Source organism: Petaurus breviceps, unplaced genomic scaffold (assembly GCF_028583685.1).
Source record: "Petaurus breviceps papuanus isolate PSGF00001 unplaced genomic scaffold, PetGlider_PUasm1.0 37, whole genome shotgun sequence".
NCBI lineage: Eukaryota > Metazoa > Chordata > Mammalia > Diprotodontia > Petauridae > Petaurus > Petaurus breviceps.
In genome coordinates this window covers 93,667,987-93,689,994 of record NW_027186296.1, presented here as the reverse complement: position 1 = coordinate 93,689,994, position 22,008 = coordinate 93,667,987, and the positions used below count along the sequence as shown (strand labels likewise).

Sequence of the window (22,008 nt, the reverse complement as noted above, 5' to 3'; positions counted from 1 at the left end):
GTGTGTGTGTGTGTGTGTGTGTGTGTGTGTGTGTGTGTGTGTGTGTGTGTGTATTTATTTAATGGCTGTTTTGGGAGATATTTCCATTGATGTCCATTCAGAAGTCTCACCTCAGAAGAATCAGACCAAAGGATCTTAGAGTTACAAGGTCATCTCTGTCTTTCTTGAAGTCACAGTAAGCACTGATGGTGGAAAGAACAATTTTGTACCTTCTACTTCTTCCAGAATCTTTTGGTCTTTGGATATATTCTAGATCAGCTCCATTAGGAAAAATGGAATGAAGACCACCTTCTTTCTTTCCTTCGTCCCCTAACATCCTCTACCCCAACTCCCCCCAAAGAGCTATATTGCTTCTTTGTCCAATTCTCACCTGAATCATGGTGCGTTTGATGCAACCTCTCTTCTGGTAGCCAGCTTGAGGTTGTGATAGACCTCCTTTGGCAATAACTCCACTTGCTTTGAGCAGCCATGAATCAAGAGTCATTATGTTTGAAGGATCAGCTGCAGTTTTTTTTTTCCAAGTACCACAAGGATTTGGGTTCCTTGGCACATGGCCATATCAAGATGTGCTTCTCTCTAAGGTGAGTTCATCACATTTTGTTCTCTTCCACATTGGCTCCACAAACATCAGAAACTGAACCATTGACGTATAGGACTTTTCCATCACTGAACTTCATGTAGGAAGTAGTTCATAAAGAAACACAGCTGTTGTCTTCTTTCCACATGAAACTTACCATCCACATCTTCAGTAGCATCTTTTAACTTCCTGAAAAGGTCATAGGAAAAAGAGATTCTCACAATATTCAGCAGAATTCATACCACTTTTTTTTCTTTTGGTTCTGTGACAGATATTTGTGTTTTGTTTCTAAATTCCATTTGAATTCTGGTAATGATTTTGTTGTTTGAATTTATAAATTTCTCTGTGTTGTATTAAGACATTAATCTTTTGTTTGTTTTGTTTTGTTTTTACTTTAGGAGACACTTAACACATCTGCTAGTTCAAGAAACTTAAAATCTCTTGATACTGAAAACAGTGAAACTGAGTTAGAAAGAATTTTACGGCGCAGAAAGGTGACAGCAGAACCAGATAGCAGTAGTAAGCTGGTTTGAATTCTTCACAGTCCTACTCTTCAATTTCTGTAGTATCTGTCTTTAAATTCGTTCTTTAAATATGAAATAATCTCTTCCTAATTATCAAATTAATTTTCTAATGTGAGTGAGAAGTATTAGATGGACATGTAAGGAAGCTAAGGCCCAGAGAAGTAAGTCATTTCCCTCTCCACCTCAGCACAATGGGGCGACTGGATTAGACAGTCTCCAAAGTCTGTGCTAGCTCTAACATCCTGTGGTTAATATCACTACTAGTAATGACTCATATTTAGATGGTGCTTTACATATGTGATCACGTTTAGCTTCAAAATGACCTTGACCTAGTAATGTGTGTTTTATTACCTTCATTTTATCAACGAAAAACAGGAAATCAGGGAAGTAATGTTCTTTGCCCAATGTCACATGACTAGTAAGTAGCAGAACAGAATTCATCTGAACCCAGGACATTTGATTCTAAACATTTCCCACTGCACCATGATGTTTCAACAATCCCAGATGAAGAAATTCTTTGCATATCTGCCTAGCTTATTGAAAAATTATATAGCCATTTTACATAAATTAAAGTTTTACAAGTCATCATATTTTAAAGGCATTAGGCCAATTTGCTACTTCCTAGAACTACAATGTGTGTTTTGAACAAGTCACTTTATTTCTCTAAGCCTCAGTTGCCTCATATGTAAAATGAGGATATTAGAATAGATGTTTTCTGGGGCAGCCAGGTAGCACAGTGAGTAAGAACACCAGCCCCAGAGTCGGAGTGACCTGGGATCGAATCCGGGCTCAGATACATAGCACCACACCCAGAAATAACTGGCTGTGTAACCTTGAGCAAGTTACTTAACCCCAATTGCTTTAAAAAAAAAAAAAAGAATAGATGTTTTTCTAAGGTCTCTTCCAAATCTAAAATTCTATGATTTCGTAGAATGAAAGGAAAAAAAAGTCTCAGTTCTTAAGACTTTGAAGCAGCCTTTAAGATTTTTTTTGTTGTTGCTACACAAGAAATTAATCATCGCCTATTCCAAATTCTCTGAATTTTTTAAAGTATTCAGTGAATCATAGTTGCTACAGTATGAGAGTTGAAATCATCAGAGCATTTAGACATCTGAGAAAGCAAAAATTAAAGTAACCAAAATATGTTGAGAATTTGAGCTTTTGTTTAATCCAGAATTATTCTAGTTACAATTCTAGAGTGTCAGAGTTGGAAGGGACCTCAGTGGCCATCTGGTCCAACCACTATCTTAAGCCTGAATCCCCTCTACAGCATGTCTATCAGACATCATCTTCCATTTGAGCATAATGGTTTGATCAAACAGATGGTCGTTCTAAGCAAGTTAAATTGTAGTATAATTCTCTTTTTAAAAAAGACAACTAATTTTTTTTCCATTAAAAGGGGGTGGGAGTACAACTATCTTTTATTTTAACATGAAAGTTATAGTAATAAAATTCTAAAATAATAAGCAATCAGTCAATGAGTATTAAACAGCTGCTATGTGCTAAGCACTGAACCATGTATTGGGGATACAGGTAGAAGCAATGAAACAATAGCTGTATTCCTAGGAGCTGACATTCTAATGGAGAAGATAACAAGGACATACACATATATATAGTACATACACAAATATATAAAGTAACATGCAAAGTACTTAAATACAATGTTTTTGGAAGGAGGCTATTTAGAAGTTGGGATGATCAAGAAAGGCTTCATGTGAGAGATAGTGCTTCAGCTGCACCTTGAAGGAAGAGAGGGTTTCCATGAGAAACAGGTAAGGTGAGACTACATTCCAGGCATGACAAGTGACCAGTACAAAGATAGGCGATTGTATGTCATAAGAATCAGAGAGAAGGCCAATTTGTCTGGATTGTGCAGAGTAGGAGGGGAAGTCATGTTTGTTGAGATTAGAAGAATAGGTTGGGGCCTGGTTGTGTAGGGCTTCAAAAGAGTAAATAGAGTGGTCACGTGGTCAGGTCACTGGAGAGGAGGGCTCAGGTGCAAGAGATGTTTTAAAAGTGGAAGTAACAACATTTGGTAAGTGACTGGATATGTGGGGTTAGGGAGAATGAGGAGTTGAGAATAATGCTGAGGTTACAGAAAGGATGGTGGTGTCTTTGACAGAAATAGGGAAATTTGGAAGGGAGGCAGGTTTAAGGGGAATGTAATAAGTTCAGTTTGGGGCATGCTGAGTTTGAGTTCCCTCTGGGACATCCAGTTTGAAATCTCCATTAGGCTGAAGCTTAGGGGAGAGACTGGAGCTGAATATAAAGATCTTCAATTTATCTGCCTTGGAGATGATGGTTGAATTTATGGTTACTCATGAGGCTGGAAGGGGAGAGCCTAGGAGAGAACCTTGGGTCACACCTTCTATGAGGGGGAGAGAGATAAATCAGTAAGTACTTAAGTGTCTACAATATGCAAGGCACTTGCATGCTAAGCTTAAGAAAAGCAAGACAGTCCCTGCTCTCTCACAGGAGGAGACAGCACGCAAGCAGCTCTGCACCAACCAGGTCTGTGCGGGGGAGAGAGGACATTTACACTGAAGAAGACTGGGAAGAGCTCCTAATAGAAGGTGGGATCTTAGCTGTGACTTGAAAGAAGTCCGGAGGCAGAGAGGAGAAGGGATAGTATTCCAGATATGGGGAAGAGCCAGAGAAAATGACTGGAATCTAGAGATGGAGTTTCTTAAGCAATGAATAGCAGAGATACCAGTGTCACTGGCTCACAGAGTGCGCAGAGGGAAGTAAAGTATAAGAAAACTGGAGAAAGGGAGGAGGGGGACAGGGTGTGAAAAATCCCTGCAGAGGATTGTCTGCTTCTTCCTGGAGGTGATAGGGAGCCACTGGGGTTTATTGACTAGGGAGTGATGTGGTCAGATCTACATTTTAGGAAGATTATTTTGACATCTGGGTGGAGAATGGGCCACAATGAAATGGATGATGAGCAAGTAGAAAAAGATGACTGAGGTAGTCAGACAGATAGAAGGAAAGCCAAGACTCCAGTGGCAGAAAAACCCAGAGAAGAGTTACCAGGAGGAGGGCGTGATCAGAGAAGGAAAGAAACCTATCTCTCTCATGAGAGAAGTTATTCCCATTGGGTTTCTTTACCAGTTTTACTGCTGCTGCTGCTGATTTCCCTAAAAGAAACTAAATTAATGGAGTTTTAAACATAGGGAAACACTTAATATTTTTATGTTTGATTAGTCTTTGAAAGAGTACCTTGCATTTGAAAAAAAAAGCACGTGTGCCTCTTCTGCTGGCTAGTGTAGAAGTGTGTTGAGATCTTTACCCTTTCACTTTTGAGATTTTCATCTTGGATTTTGCCTAACTTATTGTTATACTTTCAAAGTCAGTTTTATTCCACTCTTATTCCTCCAACCCACTATGCTAACTAAATACACCCTTGTACTTTTGGATTCCAGAATCTTACAGTTACTCCCTTCCTAGGAGTGTCTTTGAAACCTGAATGAAGTAAAACTAGATTCCTCTTTCTGAGTGTGACTATCACTCATGTACACTATAAGCAAGATTGTTAGCTTTTAGGTGGGTTCCTTGCCTTCCATGCCTTCCCTGTTGCTATTTAGGCAAGATGATGAAGGAATGAGAGACTGCATAGTATAGTGGCTTTAATACCAGACTTGGCATCAAAAGACTTTGGTCCATATTCCAGCACTATTACTTATTACCTGTGTAACCTTGGACAAGTCATTTGCCCTTTCTGGATTCCTGTTTTCTCTTCTGTTATATGGGGAGATTAGACTGGGTCATCTCTTAGGTCCTACTCAGCTCTATGTTCTATCTTTAATTGTGCAGAGGATGTCAGAGCAAATTTATAGGCTTGGTAAGAATTTGAAGAAAAAGGACTCTTTGAACTCCATCCTCTAGAAGCAGTTGGAGGAACTTACTGAGATTATGTCCTGACAGGTGTGTTTGTCTCTAGTGAGAAGGAAGTGGATATCACTATATACAGTATGTTATTCTGCTCACAAAAGCTTATGGAAAAGGTAAAGATGTATTCAAATGTAAGGTGACGGGCAGAAAACAGGAGGATTATAATAAATACACAGTTAGGGCAGCTGGGAGTAGGGTTGAGGCTAGTAGGACCCAGATCCTAAGTTGCAGCTGGTCTCCAGTGGCCTGTTAAAGTGTATTTTCCTTTAAAAACACTTCATATGGCTCTAATTGTCATTTCCACATTTTACCTAGTAATTTGGTCTACAAAATTGGTCTTTCAGAGAGCAGCAAGTGCCTCTCAAAAAACATTGGGAAGCTTATACAGGATGAAGAAAAGTCCAACTTAACCATTATGTATTTTTTAAAATTTCTTTTTAGTTGTAGGAAAAGCAAGGGCTCGCCTACTCCCCCTCCTTCTTAATAAGGCTTCAGTTACGGAATGAGCAGCAGGAACTAGTATATTCAGAAATGAGGAAAGAGAAATGTAGATTAGATGGCTTAATGCAGTCTCCTTCTAGCTATATTCACTCTTCTATTGACCTTAAAACCATCTCTTTATTTTCATGCCCACCACCTGAAGGGCAAGGGGAAATCAGGATATTTAATTACCTCACCTAATCCACTCTTACCCTCTCTTTAAGATAAACAAGAAAAGGACCATGCTTTCTACATAGACTGGTACTTGCCTATATTCTTGTGACATGGATCTGACCTATCCAGGAATTTTACAAGTTTTCAGGGGCAAAAACAAACAAAGGCTAAAGTCCTGCTGTGAGGAAAATCAGCTAGATAGCATCCTTTAACATAAGGCTAGAAATGCTCCATGTTGATGCTAAATAAATATTAATAATAATGCATGCAGTAATAATTATAATAACCAGTGAATTAAATCCAATTCTGTAGTTTTTTTAATACCTTGCTAGAGATCAGAAAAGTCTAGACCTCTTTATTTATCCCTTAATTTCTTCACCCACTGTCTCCATGTTAAGAGGAAACAAATCCAACTTACTTCTCATTCACATTGAAAATGGAAATGTTTTATAAAAGCTGTTTTATATTAGAAAAACCTTATGAGCCTTTTGAAAGAACTTTTTGAAGTCTTTTCCCTATTCCATTAAAAATGAGGAGCTGTGTTGTGTGAAGAATTAACTTTTTGAAGGATAAAGGGTTGCTTTAAGGAGGGCTGTTAGTAAACCAAAGCTTCATGAGAACAGAGTTTTTGTCATCCCAGGGCAAGCCATAGACTCTCCTCAGGTCGATGCCCAGGTGATCTTCCAAAGGACATTACAAAAAGTCCTGGAGATGGTCCCTCAGCAGCACTTTAAAAGCAACAGAATCATAAAAGTAGACCAGATTTCCAACAGGAATGTTTTTCAGAATGTCCTTGAGATTTCAGCTGTTCTGTATACAGCAAACCTAGTTTGACCAGCCCTAGGCCTTTTAATTTTCAATACCCTATGCAAAAGCATAACCCACAATTGTTAAACTGTAGGTATGTGTTTGGTTTTAAGGTCCAACGGGGATATTAGCCACTTCAGAGTCCAAATCCATGCCAGTGTTGGGTTCTGTATCCAGTGTAACAAAAACTGCATTGAACAAGAAAACTCTGGAGGCAGAATTCAACAGCCCGGCCCCCAAAACACCTGAGCCAGGTGGAGGGCCTCATAAACTGGAAGGAAGCACAAGTTCCAAGGTTACATTTCAGTAAGTAATGATGCTCTTTCTTATGTAGTATGTAGCAGAATATGTGATTACTAATTTATTACTCTTGTTTGTGTTTTTTTTTCTTTCTGGAAAATACTCAAGATAGTCAATAAGTCTTTAAAATATTATAGTTGCTTCCTTTAGCATCTCCTCTTTCTTCATTTGAAGAGTCATGTTGCTATGATAGACAGTAATTGCTCTGTTGAGTCCCTTGGAGGAGTGATGTCATTCAGGGCTGATGGAAAGTACATCTTCCAAGTGAATTCTTTTCTTTAAAGTGAATAGTAGCCAGTTTCTTCTGGATAAATTGATCTTAAAAATCCTGGGTGAAGAAACAACTTAGCTTGTCTTAGGTTATATTTTATATCTTAGGGGATTTAATTGGTTTTTCAAGATTTATATATCTAATTCATCTATCTTAAATTGGTGCCTGGCCAACTCAAAAAGACACTAGCTAGATGTCCAAGGGATCTGTTTAAAAATGTCTGTTTTCACATCCTCATTTTCCAACCCTTGGAGAAGATTTAAGAGTGCAGAACACTGAGCTATCCCAAGAGAGAAAATAGGTTAAATAAAGAGATGTGGTTCAACAGACCTGGATCTTCAAAGTGCCACTGTCAGCGTCAGGGAGTTAATCCTGCTACAGAAGTCTATGTTTCCAACAGATCCGGTAGAGGATCATTTTGTTTTCTAACAATGCCAGCCTCTTTTCGAAATTAGTCTACAGTTTTGCTTCAGTTCTCTTGCCAGGATGTCATCTGGCTTGTCACTTAAAGAAAAGGAAGTAGGTGAGACAAATCAGATCAGCAGAATATTGTAATCATGGTTAATTAAACCTCTGATTTCCTGTTCCACAGGAGAGAAAGGACCCTCTTTTTGTAGCTCGTGCTGTCTTACTTAGTTCAAAGGGTGAATCCTGGACAAATGAACTGGAAATTCAATTTGGATCTATTTTTGTCAAGTGGTATTTTTTTTCCCACTGCCACATTCTCTTACTGGTGTGGTTAACCTTTCTCTATCTCCCTGTCTCCTCCTCCCCCCACCCTTTTTCAGAATGAAAGACCTTCTTTGCTGACTTATGGTTTTAGCTAATTTTATTGTGTTTCCAAAAGCACATTATTTTTCCCTTCCAGGAATGTTTCCCATCCTTTTGATTGGAATCATTTAGACAGAAAGATGATCCATACTCACCCTTCATCTTTGTGTTTAAATTTGTTTAACACCTAATTTGGCATCAACAATCTGGTGCATTGGAACCGATATCCAGACATAAAAGCCACTGGGTTGAGACAAGTTAGTTTCTGAGAAATGCTTCAGTGTGTGTGTATAGATTTTTTTTCCCTCTACCATATTACACAGATAATCTTAATCAGAAAATACTGCAACTCCTTCTACCTTTTGTCTGCCTTTTATTCAACAAAAGTAAGTGGAAATTACTTTTCAAGAAAGGAAATGAAATAATTGCAGGCCCACGGTCTGCAGAATGTGTGGTGAATTGACAGTGAAAAGGATCCATGTGTTGACAGACACAGTTGTTAGACGCTTTAAAGGCATATGTGAAGCTCAATTTATTTCTCATCTTGCCTGTTCAATGACTGCCTAAGAGACACATTTCAATTTAATTTACCTACTTAAAGCACTAATACAAACACTGTGCATTGCCGTGTTAACTTTTCAACTTTGTAACCTAATGCTTGATTATTCAGTTCTTGACATTCTTTAGCTGAAATGACTAAAATGCACGTATTTTTCATATTGACAGTCAATTAATGAATAGCACTACCTTGCTGAAAAACCCGTTTCTTAAGTACAATTACACTACTTAAACAAGTCCCGGGATTTTTTTTTTTAACATGGCAGTTATTCACTTCCCAAACAGGCAGAGTTTATCCATTTGTGTACAGTCTGGTCCCTTAGCATCTAGATGAAGATTAACCTAACAGTGACATTTAAGACTGAAAAGTGAAGCTACACAATGTTTATTTAATAGTAGTACTTCATGAATTCTGGTTTAGCCACTAGACACTCTTTTAAGTTATATGCCTGGAAAGTCTTGTTCTTGATTAGAATCTGAGGAAGACCTGAGCTTGAATTCTTACTCTGCCTCTTAACTTTGTGTGTGACCTTGAATAAGTTACTGCCTCTCTAGTACTAATTGTCCTCTCCTTTAAAAGGGAAGCTTGGACTAAAATATCTCTGAGTTCCATTACAACTCTTAAATTTCTCCATCCATGTTTCTTTACTCTAAATTAAGATGTTTCTCTTGCAGCATAAAGCTTAATTGACAGAGTATTTGAGGTCATTATGTCTACACTTGAAAAAGGAAGTTATTGAAATTTACTTAAATTGTCTACTACTTCATTTTGAATGTTGGCAGTGGTGATTCTGGACAGTATAGAAAACCCCACAGCTGTGTTGGTGGGAGAGTCAGCATGGTAAGAGCCTTTGGAGTCAGCAGACTTGGGCTCAGACATACTTCAGGACCAATATAATCCACCAGATGCACAGTTTCCCCAACTGTAAAATGGGCATTATAACAGCTGTCTACCTAACTCATGAGGTTGTTGTGAAAAAAGTGCACTTGGGAAACGGCTTTAAAGAGCAATTGTAAACTATTGCTGTTTGCATTGTGTTATCAGCCTTTGTTAATAGGTATCCGAGGTAAAATGTAGACGGTTTCTTTTAATTGTTGAGACATAGAGGCTTTGATTAAATGGAACTCTCCAATGTGCAGCTGTTGGTTTCCCCAGAGATAAAACTGTGTTAACAAAAACAAGAAGCTTATTTTGAGGAATTATTGATGAAGACTTGCCCGGTGATACCCTTGTCTTGATACACTTTCATCTGAATCCCTAGAGCTGCTTCTGCAGGCCTTTACAATGATAGGATCAACATTTCCTGCCCTGAATCTATTACAGAAAGTTAGCTGTCTGTTTCACATCAGTCAGTAACATTATAGGAAAGATAGAATACCCAGTTTGCAGAGCTGAATGAGTCCAGCATTGAGCTGCATATCTATGAAGAGTCCACATCCTGCCTCAGATACTTGCTAGCTATGTGACCCTCAGCAATCCCTTAACCTATCTTAGCCTCAGTTTCCTTATCCTTAAAATGGGAATAACACAGCATCTATACCTCCTCGGGCATTTGTAAGAATTGAATGACATAATATTTGTAAAATACTTTGCAGACCATATAAATGTGAGCTAGTATGATTTTATTGTCATTATTGTTGCTGTTATTAAAATTGTTAGAATCCAGGCATTATACTTGGAAGTCTGAACACTGGGTTCAAATCACAGCCCTGTCACTTAACTAGCTGTGTAGCTGTGGACAGATTATTTCATTTCTTTGAACTTTAGTTTTCTCATCTGTATATCTCTCTGATATGTGTGTGTGTGTGTGTATAACTATATCTGATAGTTGCAGAACCTATTTCTTTTTGTTTTTTGTTGTTGTTTTGCTTTTTGGAGGGTGGATAGTAGGGCAGTTGGGGTTAAGTGACTTGCCCAAGGTCACAAGGCTAGATTTGTGTTAAGTGCCTGAGGCCGTATTCGAATTCAGGTCCTCCTGGCTCCAGGGCTGGTGCTCTATTCACTTCGCCACCTAGCAGTCCCTCAGAACCTATTTCATAGGATTGTTGTGAGGAAAATTCTTTGTAAACCATAAAGTAAAATATAAATATAAGAATACGCTGTTAGTTAATCATTTAGTTCATCTTACTATTGAGACAGCTAAATGGCATAGGTAGGGTGATAGAATCAGGAAAACCTGAGTTCAAGTCTCAGATACTTTCTAGTTGTATTGCCCTAGGCAAGTCACTTAGCCTCTCTCAGGCTCAATTTCCTCATTGATAAAATGGGGATAATAATAGCACCCAACCACACAGGATTGTTGTGAGGATCCAGTGAGATAACATCTGTAAAGCACTTTGCTAACTTTAAAGTGATAAATAAATGCTGACTGTTCTTATTGTTATGGCTGCTGCTGCGTCTTTGCAGAGCAGTTGGGATGAGATGATATATTTTCATGACTTTCTTGCAAGACAATTAAAGTGAGCACCACTGTGACCATTTTGTCAACAAACAAATAAAACTGTATGTAAGGGACCAGAACTGTTTTAGTACTTTTTATAAAACATTTACATTGCTTATTATTTCATTCATCAAACATTACAATTATTTCTATGAGATTTATTTTTTTACTGCTAGTGAAAGATCTCCTAAGTATACAAACAATATAAAGAAGATTGCTGTTTTCAAGTACTTTACAAATATTCCTTTAAATATGATACATTTCCTGTGTAATTATATGATAGAGGCAGATCAATTTTATGAATTTAGAATAGCTACACTAAAATTAATTACTTCAGACTATTTGAGAGAATCAGGGAAGACTGGTCCATGTTAGGGAAACGTTTAAATCGTAGGAACTTAAAAAATAAACGTCATTGTATTACTTTACAAAATATTTAATACCTGAGAGAGACTAAGCTAATGCAGTGATGCTTACTCTAGAGGTCCAGTTTTCATGGCTAAAGTAGAATAGTTTGTAACTAGCATGTGGGGACAATTTGAGATATAAACAGAAGAGGGTGAGAAGGAAACAAACTGGAGAAACCATTTTTTTTTTAGACAGGATTGTTTTAAGACACTTGGGGATCAAGAGATAGCACTATTAAGATTTAAATAGATGGAGAAGTCAAATTAAGCATTTGATCACAAAATAAAAGTTTTTGGAGTGGGAAAAGGAAATAAAGAGCTAGCAATAGTCTAGTGTATTATTTTAAAAGTGGTATTAGTATTTTTATCAACAGGACTCAAATGCTTAGAAAGCTTCAGATGTTTTATTTCTGCATCACTTCATGTTTGTTTGTTTTTAAAGGGCTCCCACATTGTATTATGTCATTTGATCCTAATATATATAGTCTCCTTATCCCTTATACTGGCATAAGAATGCAGAGTGACAATTTGGGTTTTTCCTTCCCATCATGACAAACAACATAAAAGGAAGAAATGTGTTTTAATTGTATGAGGAGTGAATGAAATTAGATTTATAGAAATAATAAGCTGATTAAAGTGTGGTTCTTCCAAAAATGAACAGGAATAGCATATTAAACATTAAAAAAGTACTCTCTGTGGGATGGTTTGTAACTATCCCCTTCCTTGGGGGGGGGGGTAGGAAGAGAAAAGAACTAGTGATTTCTTAGCTCTCCATACATATGGCTTTGTAGCTATTGCCCAGTTACATTCATAGTTTGGGAAGTAGGGAGGGTCTGATTTTTATTCCAGGACAGACAGTTCCTTTTTCAAACCACACTCCTGGGTTTCCTCTTCTCTCTTTCCTTCTCTGTAACTGACCTAGAACAAATATAATTAGGAGATAACTTTGCTAGAGAAACAAAGCAAAACCAAATTACTTATTACTACAAAACCTCAGGAATTCAGACCACTTGGCAGAAGACAGAATGGATTAGCCAAAAGTCTGTCATAAAATAATTGGAAAAAAATCCAATTGCGATTATTTTCAAGTATGTAAAATATTCTCAAGCTAGAGCAAACGAGTGTGGCATAATCCTAGGATCATGCATTTAAACATGGAAGGCATCTTACAAGTTATCTAATCCAACGAGCTCATTTCATAGATGAGGAAACCAAGCCCCTGAAAGATTAAGTGACTTGTCTATTTACATATGTAGAAGTGTCAAGACTCAGGATTTGTACTGAAGTCTGTTTGACTCCAGATCCACTCCCCTTTCCATTGTTCTCTATTGCCTTCAGTCTCCCTGGACAGTTAACATTTCTTGAAATTGTCCTTCTATTCATCATTTGTGATTACCTAGAGGCTTTTTGTTTCTGCTGATACTATAAAGGTCAAGCCCCAGTTTAAATCTTTACAGATTCAGAATTAGTGAGTTTGTACTCACAAAACCAAAGGGAAAAACTTGTTGATTTTAATTATCCACCACTGTGGGTTTTCTGTGCTTCCCATTCCCTTTATTATAGGTAATTGAAAATTACCCCTGTGGTCTTTCAAGGGACTATTTAAATTTTTTACCTTTTGACTATTTTGAATATTGTTTTAATTGTTTAGTATTATATGGTTTTCTGAGAGGCACTGTGGCATAGATAAAAAAAAAGTTTTCATTTATTTATGCAAAGACAAAGATTAATTTTTCATTTGCTTGTATTGATTTTACAACCAGTGACAATGTGAGCTTCTGGAAGCTGTTCCATGGAAGGGAGCCCTGTTTTTCCATTATGCTGCTTAATGGCTAGTGTGTTTCCAGGTGACATCTCTACCTTATATGTCAAGACTGTTTTCCTTCCTTCCTTCCTTCCTTCCCTCCTTCCCTCCTTCCCTCCTTCCCTCCTTCCTCTCCTTCCTCTCCTTCCTATTATACCTTATAGGATCCCAACTTGGCAAAACAAAGGAAGAGTACATTCTCCTTGCTAGGTCTGAGATAAGTCGTCAGAAGAATACTATTTATGTCTGTTGGACACCCTTTCCTGGGCAAGGCAATCCTTAGTGTTGGACACTTCCAGCCTAGTCCTTCACTGGGGTATCACCAAGGACTTCACCAAAGAGGCTTCTGGAGAGTAGGCATCTGAGACAGGGATTCCAAGGGGATCCTGATTTCCCCCAAGCACTTTCAGAGACAAAACTTGGAGTTAGGAAGGCCTGAGTTCAAGTTTCATTTCTGATGCATAATTATTATATGGCCACAGTCAAATCTCCATGCTTGCCATATCACCCCTCCCCTATTCTTAAAGACTGAAAATTGCAGGTTAGGTTCAGGTATACACTAGTAGAGGGAAGGTCCTTCACAAGGAGTATTCCATTAACATCATAGGTCCAAACAAAATGAATGAATGAATGAACGAACGAATAAATAAATAAAAATGATAACCAGAACATGAGTTTTTGGTTAACATTAGACAACAGAAAACTAGTCTTTCAAAGTTCATAAATTTTACAGTCATGTAGGTAACGAATGGGAAATTGTGGGTAGTGTCATTTAGACATGGTCAGGTCAGTTTACTCTGTTGAAGTTGGAACATCAGTATTTACTCTTCCTATTAATCTCTTTCAGGAAGATTAATATTACATAAAACTTAATGAGACATTAAGGCTCATAGATTATTGGTTTGTTTGTGTTTTTTTTTCAATATTAACTGGGAAATGCAACTCAGAGGTTTGCCTGTATTTTGACTGATTCTCAGAAATAATAGTAGTCCTATATGGTGGAAAGAACATGGAAGTTGGAGTCAGTCCTCTATATCCTATATATTTTTCTGAGATCATCTCATTTGGACCACTATTCAAAGACCAAAGAATAGTGAATAAAAAAAGCAATTTTGTATATGTTGGCAAGTAAAGCTTTTCTGTTAAGCAAAAATCAAATTCAATTGACCTTCATATTTGTAACAGTAAAGATGATTAACTTATTATTTGATCTTTGACCTTTATTGAAATTTATTACTTCCCATGTGATATTAATTTAGGAAAATGTTGAAAATGACCAAATCATTGGCTTGGAGTTGCCAAACCTGATTAAAACCACCAAATAGAAATTGAGGGTCTGAGCTCTGTTTTAGGGAAACTTGGTATATAATTATTTCCCTAAATGTTTATCTCAGCTGGAATTTAATTTGGATGGACACACAACTATTCCTTAAGAAGGCTGTAGGTAATGTTTTGTTCAGCAGGAAACCCAAGAGGTCCTTCTGGCTCCTATGGTGCGCACTTACATTAAAAAAAAAAAAAGGTGTGTTTTCACACCATTGCTCCCATCACGAGACCAAGGCCTGGTCTTCCTCCTCTTTCTTTTTTTGTGTGTGTTCACCTTCTCTGCACTTAGTAAACATTGGCTTCTGGGCAGTGGACTACTTGGTTAGCAGAGTGAGCTACAGAGAAGGCACAGCCTAATCTGATGATCTGGTACAATTAAAGGATTTGCTCTCCTCTCTGCTGTAATCTTAGTACCACGGAATTGTCTACTCACGCTGCAGGAAACAGCTCTGCCTCAGCAAGATGCAACTACAAAGGTTTTCCATGGGCAGCTTGTACATGGGCAATTAAGCTTTAACAACAAAATTAGGAGAACAACTGGATGTCCTGGAAGTTGAGATTCTCTTTCCTCCCCTACCCCCAGTTCCACAATTCCTCCCCTCCCCTCCCACCCACACACCCACACACACACACACACACACACTCTCTCTCTCTCTCTCTCTCTCTCTCTCTCTCTCTCTCTCTCTCTCCCTCTCTCCCTCTCTTTCCCTTCCTCTCTCTCTCTCTTCCTCTCTCTCTCTCCCTCCCTCCCTCTCTCTCTGTTTGTTTGTTAAGGAACTATCTTATGTACTGCTATAAAGATTGTTTATTTAATAGTCATACAAGGGTTCTGAATTACAGTTTAACAGCACCTTCATCAGTGCAAAACTGGCAGTTAAAATGCTCTTTGGTTATTCCAAAAATGTAAATACCTCAACGAATTAATTTTGTTCTGTATAACATTCATTTCTGATTGAAAGCACTGGTAATTGCCAGAGACTTAGCACAGAATATCTTATTTCTTTCTACATAGAGAATTGAGTATAAAGGTAAATTCTAAGGAAGGTATTTGCTTTTGCTTCAGTACTCTTTTCATTGCCTTTCAGCAGTGTCTGCAAGGTCTTAGTGTATACTTCTAGATACATTTAACATAGAGAAGACAAAATTTAATTTTTTAAAAATAACTAGAGAGGTAAATCTAAGGTTGTTATGAGTTACTGAACAAATGCAGATCTGCATTCCGGTAGAAAGAATGTCCATGATGAGAATGAGGAATTTTGCACTAACGAAGTCACAGATCTAGTCCTAAACAAACAAATAAATAAATGACCAACAAAAAAAAATGTTGCTCCCTGAAATCAGTATGTAATTTTAGGCTCACAGCAGCAAGCAGTTTTTAAGTTTTTATTTATTTCTTTAGTTTGGTGATAAGTCATAACATTTGGGCAAACTTTAAAAACCTCATGAATTGTTATAAATCCAAAAAGTTATTATAGAATCAAATTGTTTTGGGAGCTTAGAGCAAAAATAAGCATTTTGAAGAAGATGACCTTTTTGTGGGGGCAGATATATGTATAGACTATACCACATAAGGGATGTAGGAGACTTTGTTTCTTAAAAGTCTCTGTTTTTAAGCAATGCTTAGATGATCGAACTTTTGATGTGAGTGACTAAGCTGCAATAGTGTTGAAAGGGTACAAGGATTAAATTGATTTCTCTTATTTTTCCAGTGTTTGGTGGGTTAAGGTACAATGTCAAACCCATGTGCTCTTCTTTGTCTCATTTTATGTGAGTATTACAAACAGGTAGAAATCAAGGTTATATAGATTTCAGCATCTATGCTACAGTTAAAAGCCAACCCAGCCCAGCAAACATTGATTAAGCACCCATTGTTTGCACTAGAGATACAAAGCTAAAATGAAATCAGTAAGAGCTAACAATTAGCAGCACTGACTTTGCTAGAGAATATGATTAATCATGCTCAGCTGTATTTTAAGTTTTATGTTCAGCTAAATTATGGCACCATCTGAAATGTTTCTTAAGAGGGAAAAAATTGGCAGTAGGCGTTATTACCTAGGCCTTTTATGAAACCTGTGCATTTTAAAAAGATTTTGAAGTCATGAAGTATATCAACACATTTATTCGCTTAAGAAAAATAGCTGTGGCATCATTGTCATGTTTTAGGTACATATGTGTTATAAAAAGGAGCTCTCCCAAGACTAATCTCCAGGATAAACACTAATGAAACTTTTATGTGTTATATAGAATAAAATGTTGACTGGTGGCCACTGTTCTAGTTACCGACTGAGCTGTTTTGTTAGAGTTAAAAACATAGCTGGAATTCCCTCTCCCTGCCAGAAGACAAAAAGAGGCCCAAAATACAGAATGAAATTTTACTTTTCAACTAAAAAAGGGTTTAGAAAAATCACAGAAACAAACTCGTGTTTTGCTTGTTCCTTAGGACACTTGAAAATGGCAGCATATCAGCAGAAATGCAGAAAGTTTTATCTTTTATTTGGAACTTTTTTGGTCATGTTTTAGCATGGGGAGAAATTCTACAAGTGTATTAGCCCTGAAAAGCAGGATTTCTAAAAGAGACAATACCGCCATCTCTGCCATCATGGCATTGCTGTCTAACTGTTGTAGTAACTGCGTGAAGGACCAGAGAAAAAGATGTAAGAGGGCTTCTAGGCTCTAGTTCTTTTTTTTTTTTTTTTAACCTTGGGAAAGTATAAAATGGATGTCCTCTCTGGAGTTTTTCTAGTAAGCTACTTTATAAAGACAGATTTAAATCTTTCAGTTTTTTGTCCATGAAGGTGGTAAATATGATTGCCATTTTATCCATTTTTATTGTAAATGAAACAGAGTTCAAACTGTCTGGCTGTGCGTCATTTGCTGGACCACTGCCATGCACTAATGCAGACGCCCTACTGCGAGCCCAGAGAAGAACTATACTTTGATTCACCAGATTGTGTTAAATAGTCCAGCTGTTGAGATTTGAAAGATAGTTCCCTTCGAAGTGAAATAAAAATGAACTTGGCATTTATTCCAGAGACCGTTTTTGTACTGTTTGGCAATCAGCTTTTCAGAGGTAGCATTTTATAAAATAACTCTCACTGCTTAAAAGTTACATTCACTATAATGTTCAAAATGTCCCACCTTGTATTATCAGTAAAATTAAGCTTGAGTGATATGCAGAATTTGCATAAAATGAGCATTTTTCCCCCTTCATTTCATGAGCTTTGATTGTTTTCAATTGAGCTCAGAACCATATCTATTAGGGCTTGTTTGGGCATTAGTTAATATGAATTGCAGCTGAAATGTTAGCTGGGATGTTGTTGAACATAATTGGAACATAAAAAGTTGATTTTGAAAGGAATTTCACCAAATACAAACAATGATATGCTTTTAAAATCCAGAGTGCTGAATTTTCATCCCTTATCAAACACTGAGAAATTCACCAATTCCCTAAAGTTCTGCTGGGCCAGAATGATTTTTATTTGTTATGAATTATCCAGCAGCAGTGCCTTTGTAGCCAAGTCTCCCCTTTTATCAGAAAATAACACCACCTTTGAAATTCAGCATGATACCTATCATGCTGGAAAAAACAGGTCCGTACTTAATAGTCCACCAGAGATGTGCCTATGATGTTTGCCCTGGAGTGGGTGATATATTGTTAGATCATTTTGGACTTGGTTTTTTAGACTACCAAAATTTCTAAACACAAGCTCCAAAGTCACCCACTCAAAGGATCTAAATGAACTGGGTTTATCAAACACCAAGTGGGAAAGGATTGGAAAGAGTCTTGTCCTTAAAATCAGAAGACTTGTATATAAGCCCAACTTCAACACTTATTAGGTGTTATCAGATGAGTCACTACTTCTAGCTAAGTCTCATTTTCCTTATTTATAAAATGAGCAGGCTGGACTAGGTGGTCTTTAAGAATCCTTCCAACTCTAAACATTTTATGAATCTATGAAGAGAGCACTGAACTGGAATGAGGAAACCCAGGTTACTATGTACCAGCCCTAATGTGTGACTTTGCCCAAGGTACTAGACCTCAGGCTCTCATCTGTAAAATGAGGTATTGATTTAGTCCATCTCTAAGCCCCCTTCCTAGCTTTATAGTTAGTTGTGTGGGGCTAATGTTATATTTCACCATTCATTACTCTAATTAGGTCAATTAGATTTTGTGGTAAATAGAGCAATAACAAATAAGAATTTCCATGAATATGGTATTTTTTTTTGCTTCCGTCTTGTTTCTGTCCTCAAAGGATTAATAAAAGAAGATAAAATGAAACTCAGGTATAGCATGTAACAGTTACTATGAAGCACATGAACTTCTGCTTCTGGCATGGACAAGACAGTGAAACTTGGAATGCCCTAAGTATTGTTATCAGGGTTTTTTAGTAACTGCCAACTCAGTATTTCTTTAATGGTGAAGACATCTGTTTTTGATGATCACCCTTTCCATGGAGGAAGAGTGTAATCCCTAATAATGAGATGGAAATATGGGTAGGTTAAATATAGACCATTCTAAAATTAATAAAGACCAAGCTCCAAAGGGAACTCTTGACCACCAGCTAAGCACACTTGGGGAGTTCAGTGGTGAAGTCAGACTGAAAATTTGGAAAAACTAAAAGAAAATGAAAATCAAATGATGATACCATAAAGCACTTTTAAATGCTACAAAATTGTCTTCCTACCCAGGAAAGATCATGGAATTCAGGTAGAGAAAAAAATTTCAAAACTGCCAAGATGCAGGGTTTCATCTTTCTATGGAGAACATGCCTTTCACAGATGATGTGGTATTGTATAAAAACCATCAGGCTTAGGGGAAGGGGGGGGGGGGGGGTGGCGCAGGTCACTAAGCTGGAACCAAGCTCTGGGACTGACTCTCTGTGATACCTTCACAAATGACCTCGCTGGTCTCAATTCCATCATCTTTATAATTAGGAAGCTGGACTATGTGATCTATAAGGTTAATTGCAGCTCTAAGGATTTGGTTTTTAATGTATTGGGTCTGTTTTTGAAAGAATTATTATGGTGATCCTTATAAATCAGTAAACTCAAGGGAACTGGCCCTGTGCTAAATCCACAGTAAAGAGGAAATTTGTGGTTGGGCATACTATTTACCACAAAGAGATAAAATAATTGGATATGTAGACCAAGATGACTTCAGGATAACTGTCAGCATGAAAAATTCCAAATGTTTTAGATTGCATGGCCATTCATTTTAGTAGTAGAGCCCAAAGAAGAGTTGGGGAACTTTTTAAATGGTCAGCATTTAAATGGTCACTTTCTAGGATGTGTTCGGCTGTCAGGACACATACATGTACATATATGTAGCACAGAAAAGTATTGGTTCCTCTGAGGATCTCTTCTAGTAGTGAGAAAAATTCTTGGCCCTCAAACAAATGAGGCAAGTTGAATGAACATTCTGTCTATACTTAAGAGAGTGAGATTGGTTCATATGAACAGCCTCCATAAATACCCCATGTTATGAAAAAGAGATTCCCAGAGTTTGAAATGGCATAATTTCTAAAACCCTGTGGGAAAGACAGTTCAGTGCCACTCATCTTGATTGAGCCACTGTTATGTGAGATGCACCATGGTAGGGACTAAGGATGGGCGGCGTAGGGATTGCAGAGAAGATAAAGCACGGTTCCTGCCTTCATGGAACGGCTCAGGACCAGGGAGAGAGAAGAGAAATCTTGTTAACTTAATTCAGATCTATGATTTCTTCGATATGTTTACCCCTCCACTAGCAGAGATTACACTTCTTTCATAATTTTATGAGTTATGGACAAAAATTATTGCATCTTTTGGTGGCCACTCTTGGTGATGACCCTTTCTAAACTTAGCTACCTTTCTCTCGACTGTCATCATGCAATCTCTTGCTGGGATCGTACTCAGAGCCTATCCTGCTTGGTAAAACCTGCCAAGTCTTGCACTCTGATGACTATATCTGATAATTCAGGGTCACTCATATCCCAACGAGGTATCAGAATGGAACTTTACTAAAGGGACAAGAAGGCAAATAATCATAAAATGAAAGTAAAATAAGATTTATAAACTGTCTTTTTAGTTAAAAGGAGGGGGTGATCTGGGAAAACTAAATGGGAAAAATGCCATGGACTCTTGAAGGATGGGTAAAAATTGTATGGGATTTTTTTTTCATTCATGAAGCAAATAGTGTGAGCAAAGATATGAAGGTAGGAGACGAGACTGTGTTTGGGGGAACACTAAATTTTTCAGTCTGGCTAATACATAGGGATAGTTGTGGGGAATTATAGGAAATTAAAATTAGATAATTGTTTGATACCGAGACAGAGTGATTCCATGAATATAGGCTTAAATCTAGAGAGGTAATTCTAAGTGTATATTGTGTTTATAATTCTGTGTTGGGTCTTGAATTTACTCCCAAAATTTTTTGAGAAAAAAAAGTTGAATTAAAGCCCAAGAGGGGAAAAGATTCTTCCAGACTTCAAAAAATATCCGAAATATTACTGAGGTTGAACATGAGCCAGAATCACATAATTGAAAATCTGTAAAGGACCTTAAGAATTGTTAGTCCATCTCCTTCATCTCACATTTTAGAAATGAGAGGATAGACCAGAGAGGTTGTAATCTTAGCTAATGGCAGATATGGTCAGTAAGGTTTCACCTCAGAACCCAGGACTTCTTTTCCTTTGGCTAACATTCTAGATTGGCCATCACTATTTTTTTTTTCAAATTCTCATCTCATTTGGTGGAATTTAACCTTGAGTTAAAGGAAATGAAATATTCTTTAGTAGCTGAAATATTAAATTCCACTCCTAGACTGTAGAAGCCAATAACCATATAATAGTTGTTAGTAATTCTGGCAAAGAATGACAAACTGACCTGATGGTTTGGAATGATTAAAAAAAAACAACCTCATAACTTGAGTAGCACAATTAATTTCCTGATGAAGATAAGTAATCTCTTGTCTTTTAAAAGAGGTATTCAAGGCTTCTCATAACAAAACTTATATTTGACCATCTAAATGGAATCCTCCAAAGCTCATCCCTTTCAAGCCCTAAGAGCTTAAGATCTCACTTACTAATAGAGACCACCTGGAAAGGTATTTTTGGTAAAGAAGGTACAAGAGAACAAAAATACTGACTTTGAAACAGGGCTACCATTTTCTGCATTCTGGCCATAAGTAGGATGTAAAACAGCAACAGTAAGTTTTTGATATGCAACTTCCCTGCCGACTATATGCATAGTAATTAGGCTGAATTTCCAGTGCCTCCTTTGGTATGTACTTAGTATTGAAACTTAAAGTAATACAAGTAAGCAAACCAAAAAAACTGAGTTGAGTGGATAGGGGAGTTTATTATAGTCACTGGAAGGATGGTTATGTATTGAAGCTTCCTATTTTAATGAGTTAATTTGTTAATGAAGTGGTAAACTCTGAATTTTTCTGAAATGCCATGTGTTAAACTTTGGTATCCCATAAACTTTGGGGCCAAGGTCTTAGTAGCCCTCTTCTAGTTATGCCCTTGTCCCTAACACAGAATAGACAAGGGAGTTCTGTACTGTTCAGTAATTGAGAGGGTACCTGCAATATCTGTTCACACAAGTGCAGTACTGCTCAGATCGGGAAATATGGGACTTGAGACAATTTCAAGAGAGGAAAGGAAAAGACAGAGGAAGCATCTGTGGCAATAACTT

The 22,008-nt window shown here is 37.3% G+C and overlaps 1 protein-coding gene across 3 annotated transcripts in view; it reads left to right on the top strand.

The window, feature by feature from the left end:
* SHTN1 (shootin 1) overlaps window positions 1-22,008 on the top strand; it is a 115,528-nt gene that overhangs the window by 90,855 nt on the left and 2,665 nt on the right. The window contains exons 15-16 of one of the 3 annotated variants that reach the window (XM_069099039.1): window positions 976-1,096; window positions 6,567-6,759. The exons of 1 other annotated variant lie outside the window; for it this stretch is intronic. In XM_069099039.1, coding sequence (XP_068955140.1) covers window positions 976-1,096; window positions 6,567-6,759 — 314 coding nt within the window. The remainder of the gene's footprint in view (window positions 1-975; window positions 1,097-6,566; window positions 6,760-22,008) is intronic. One more of the 3 variants, XM_069099040.1, reaches the window with a different exon arrangement.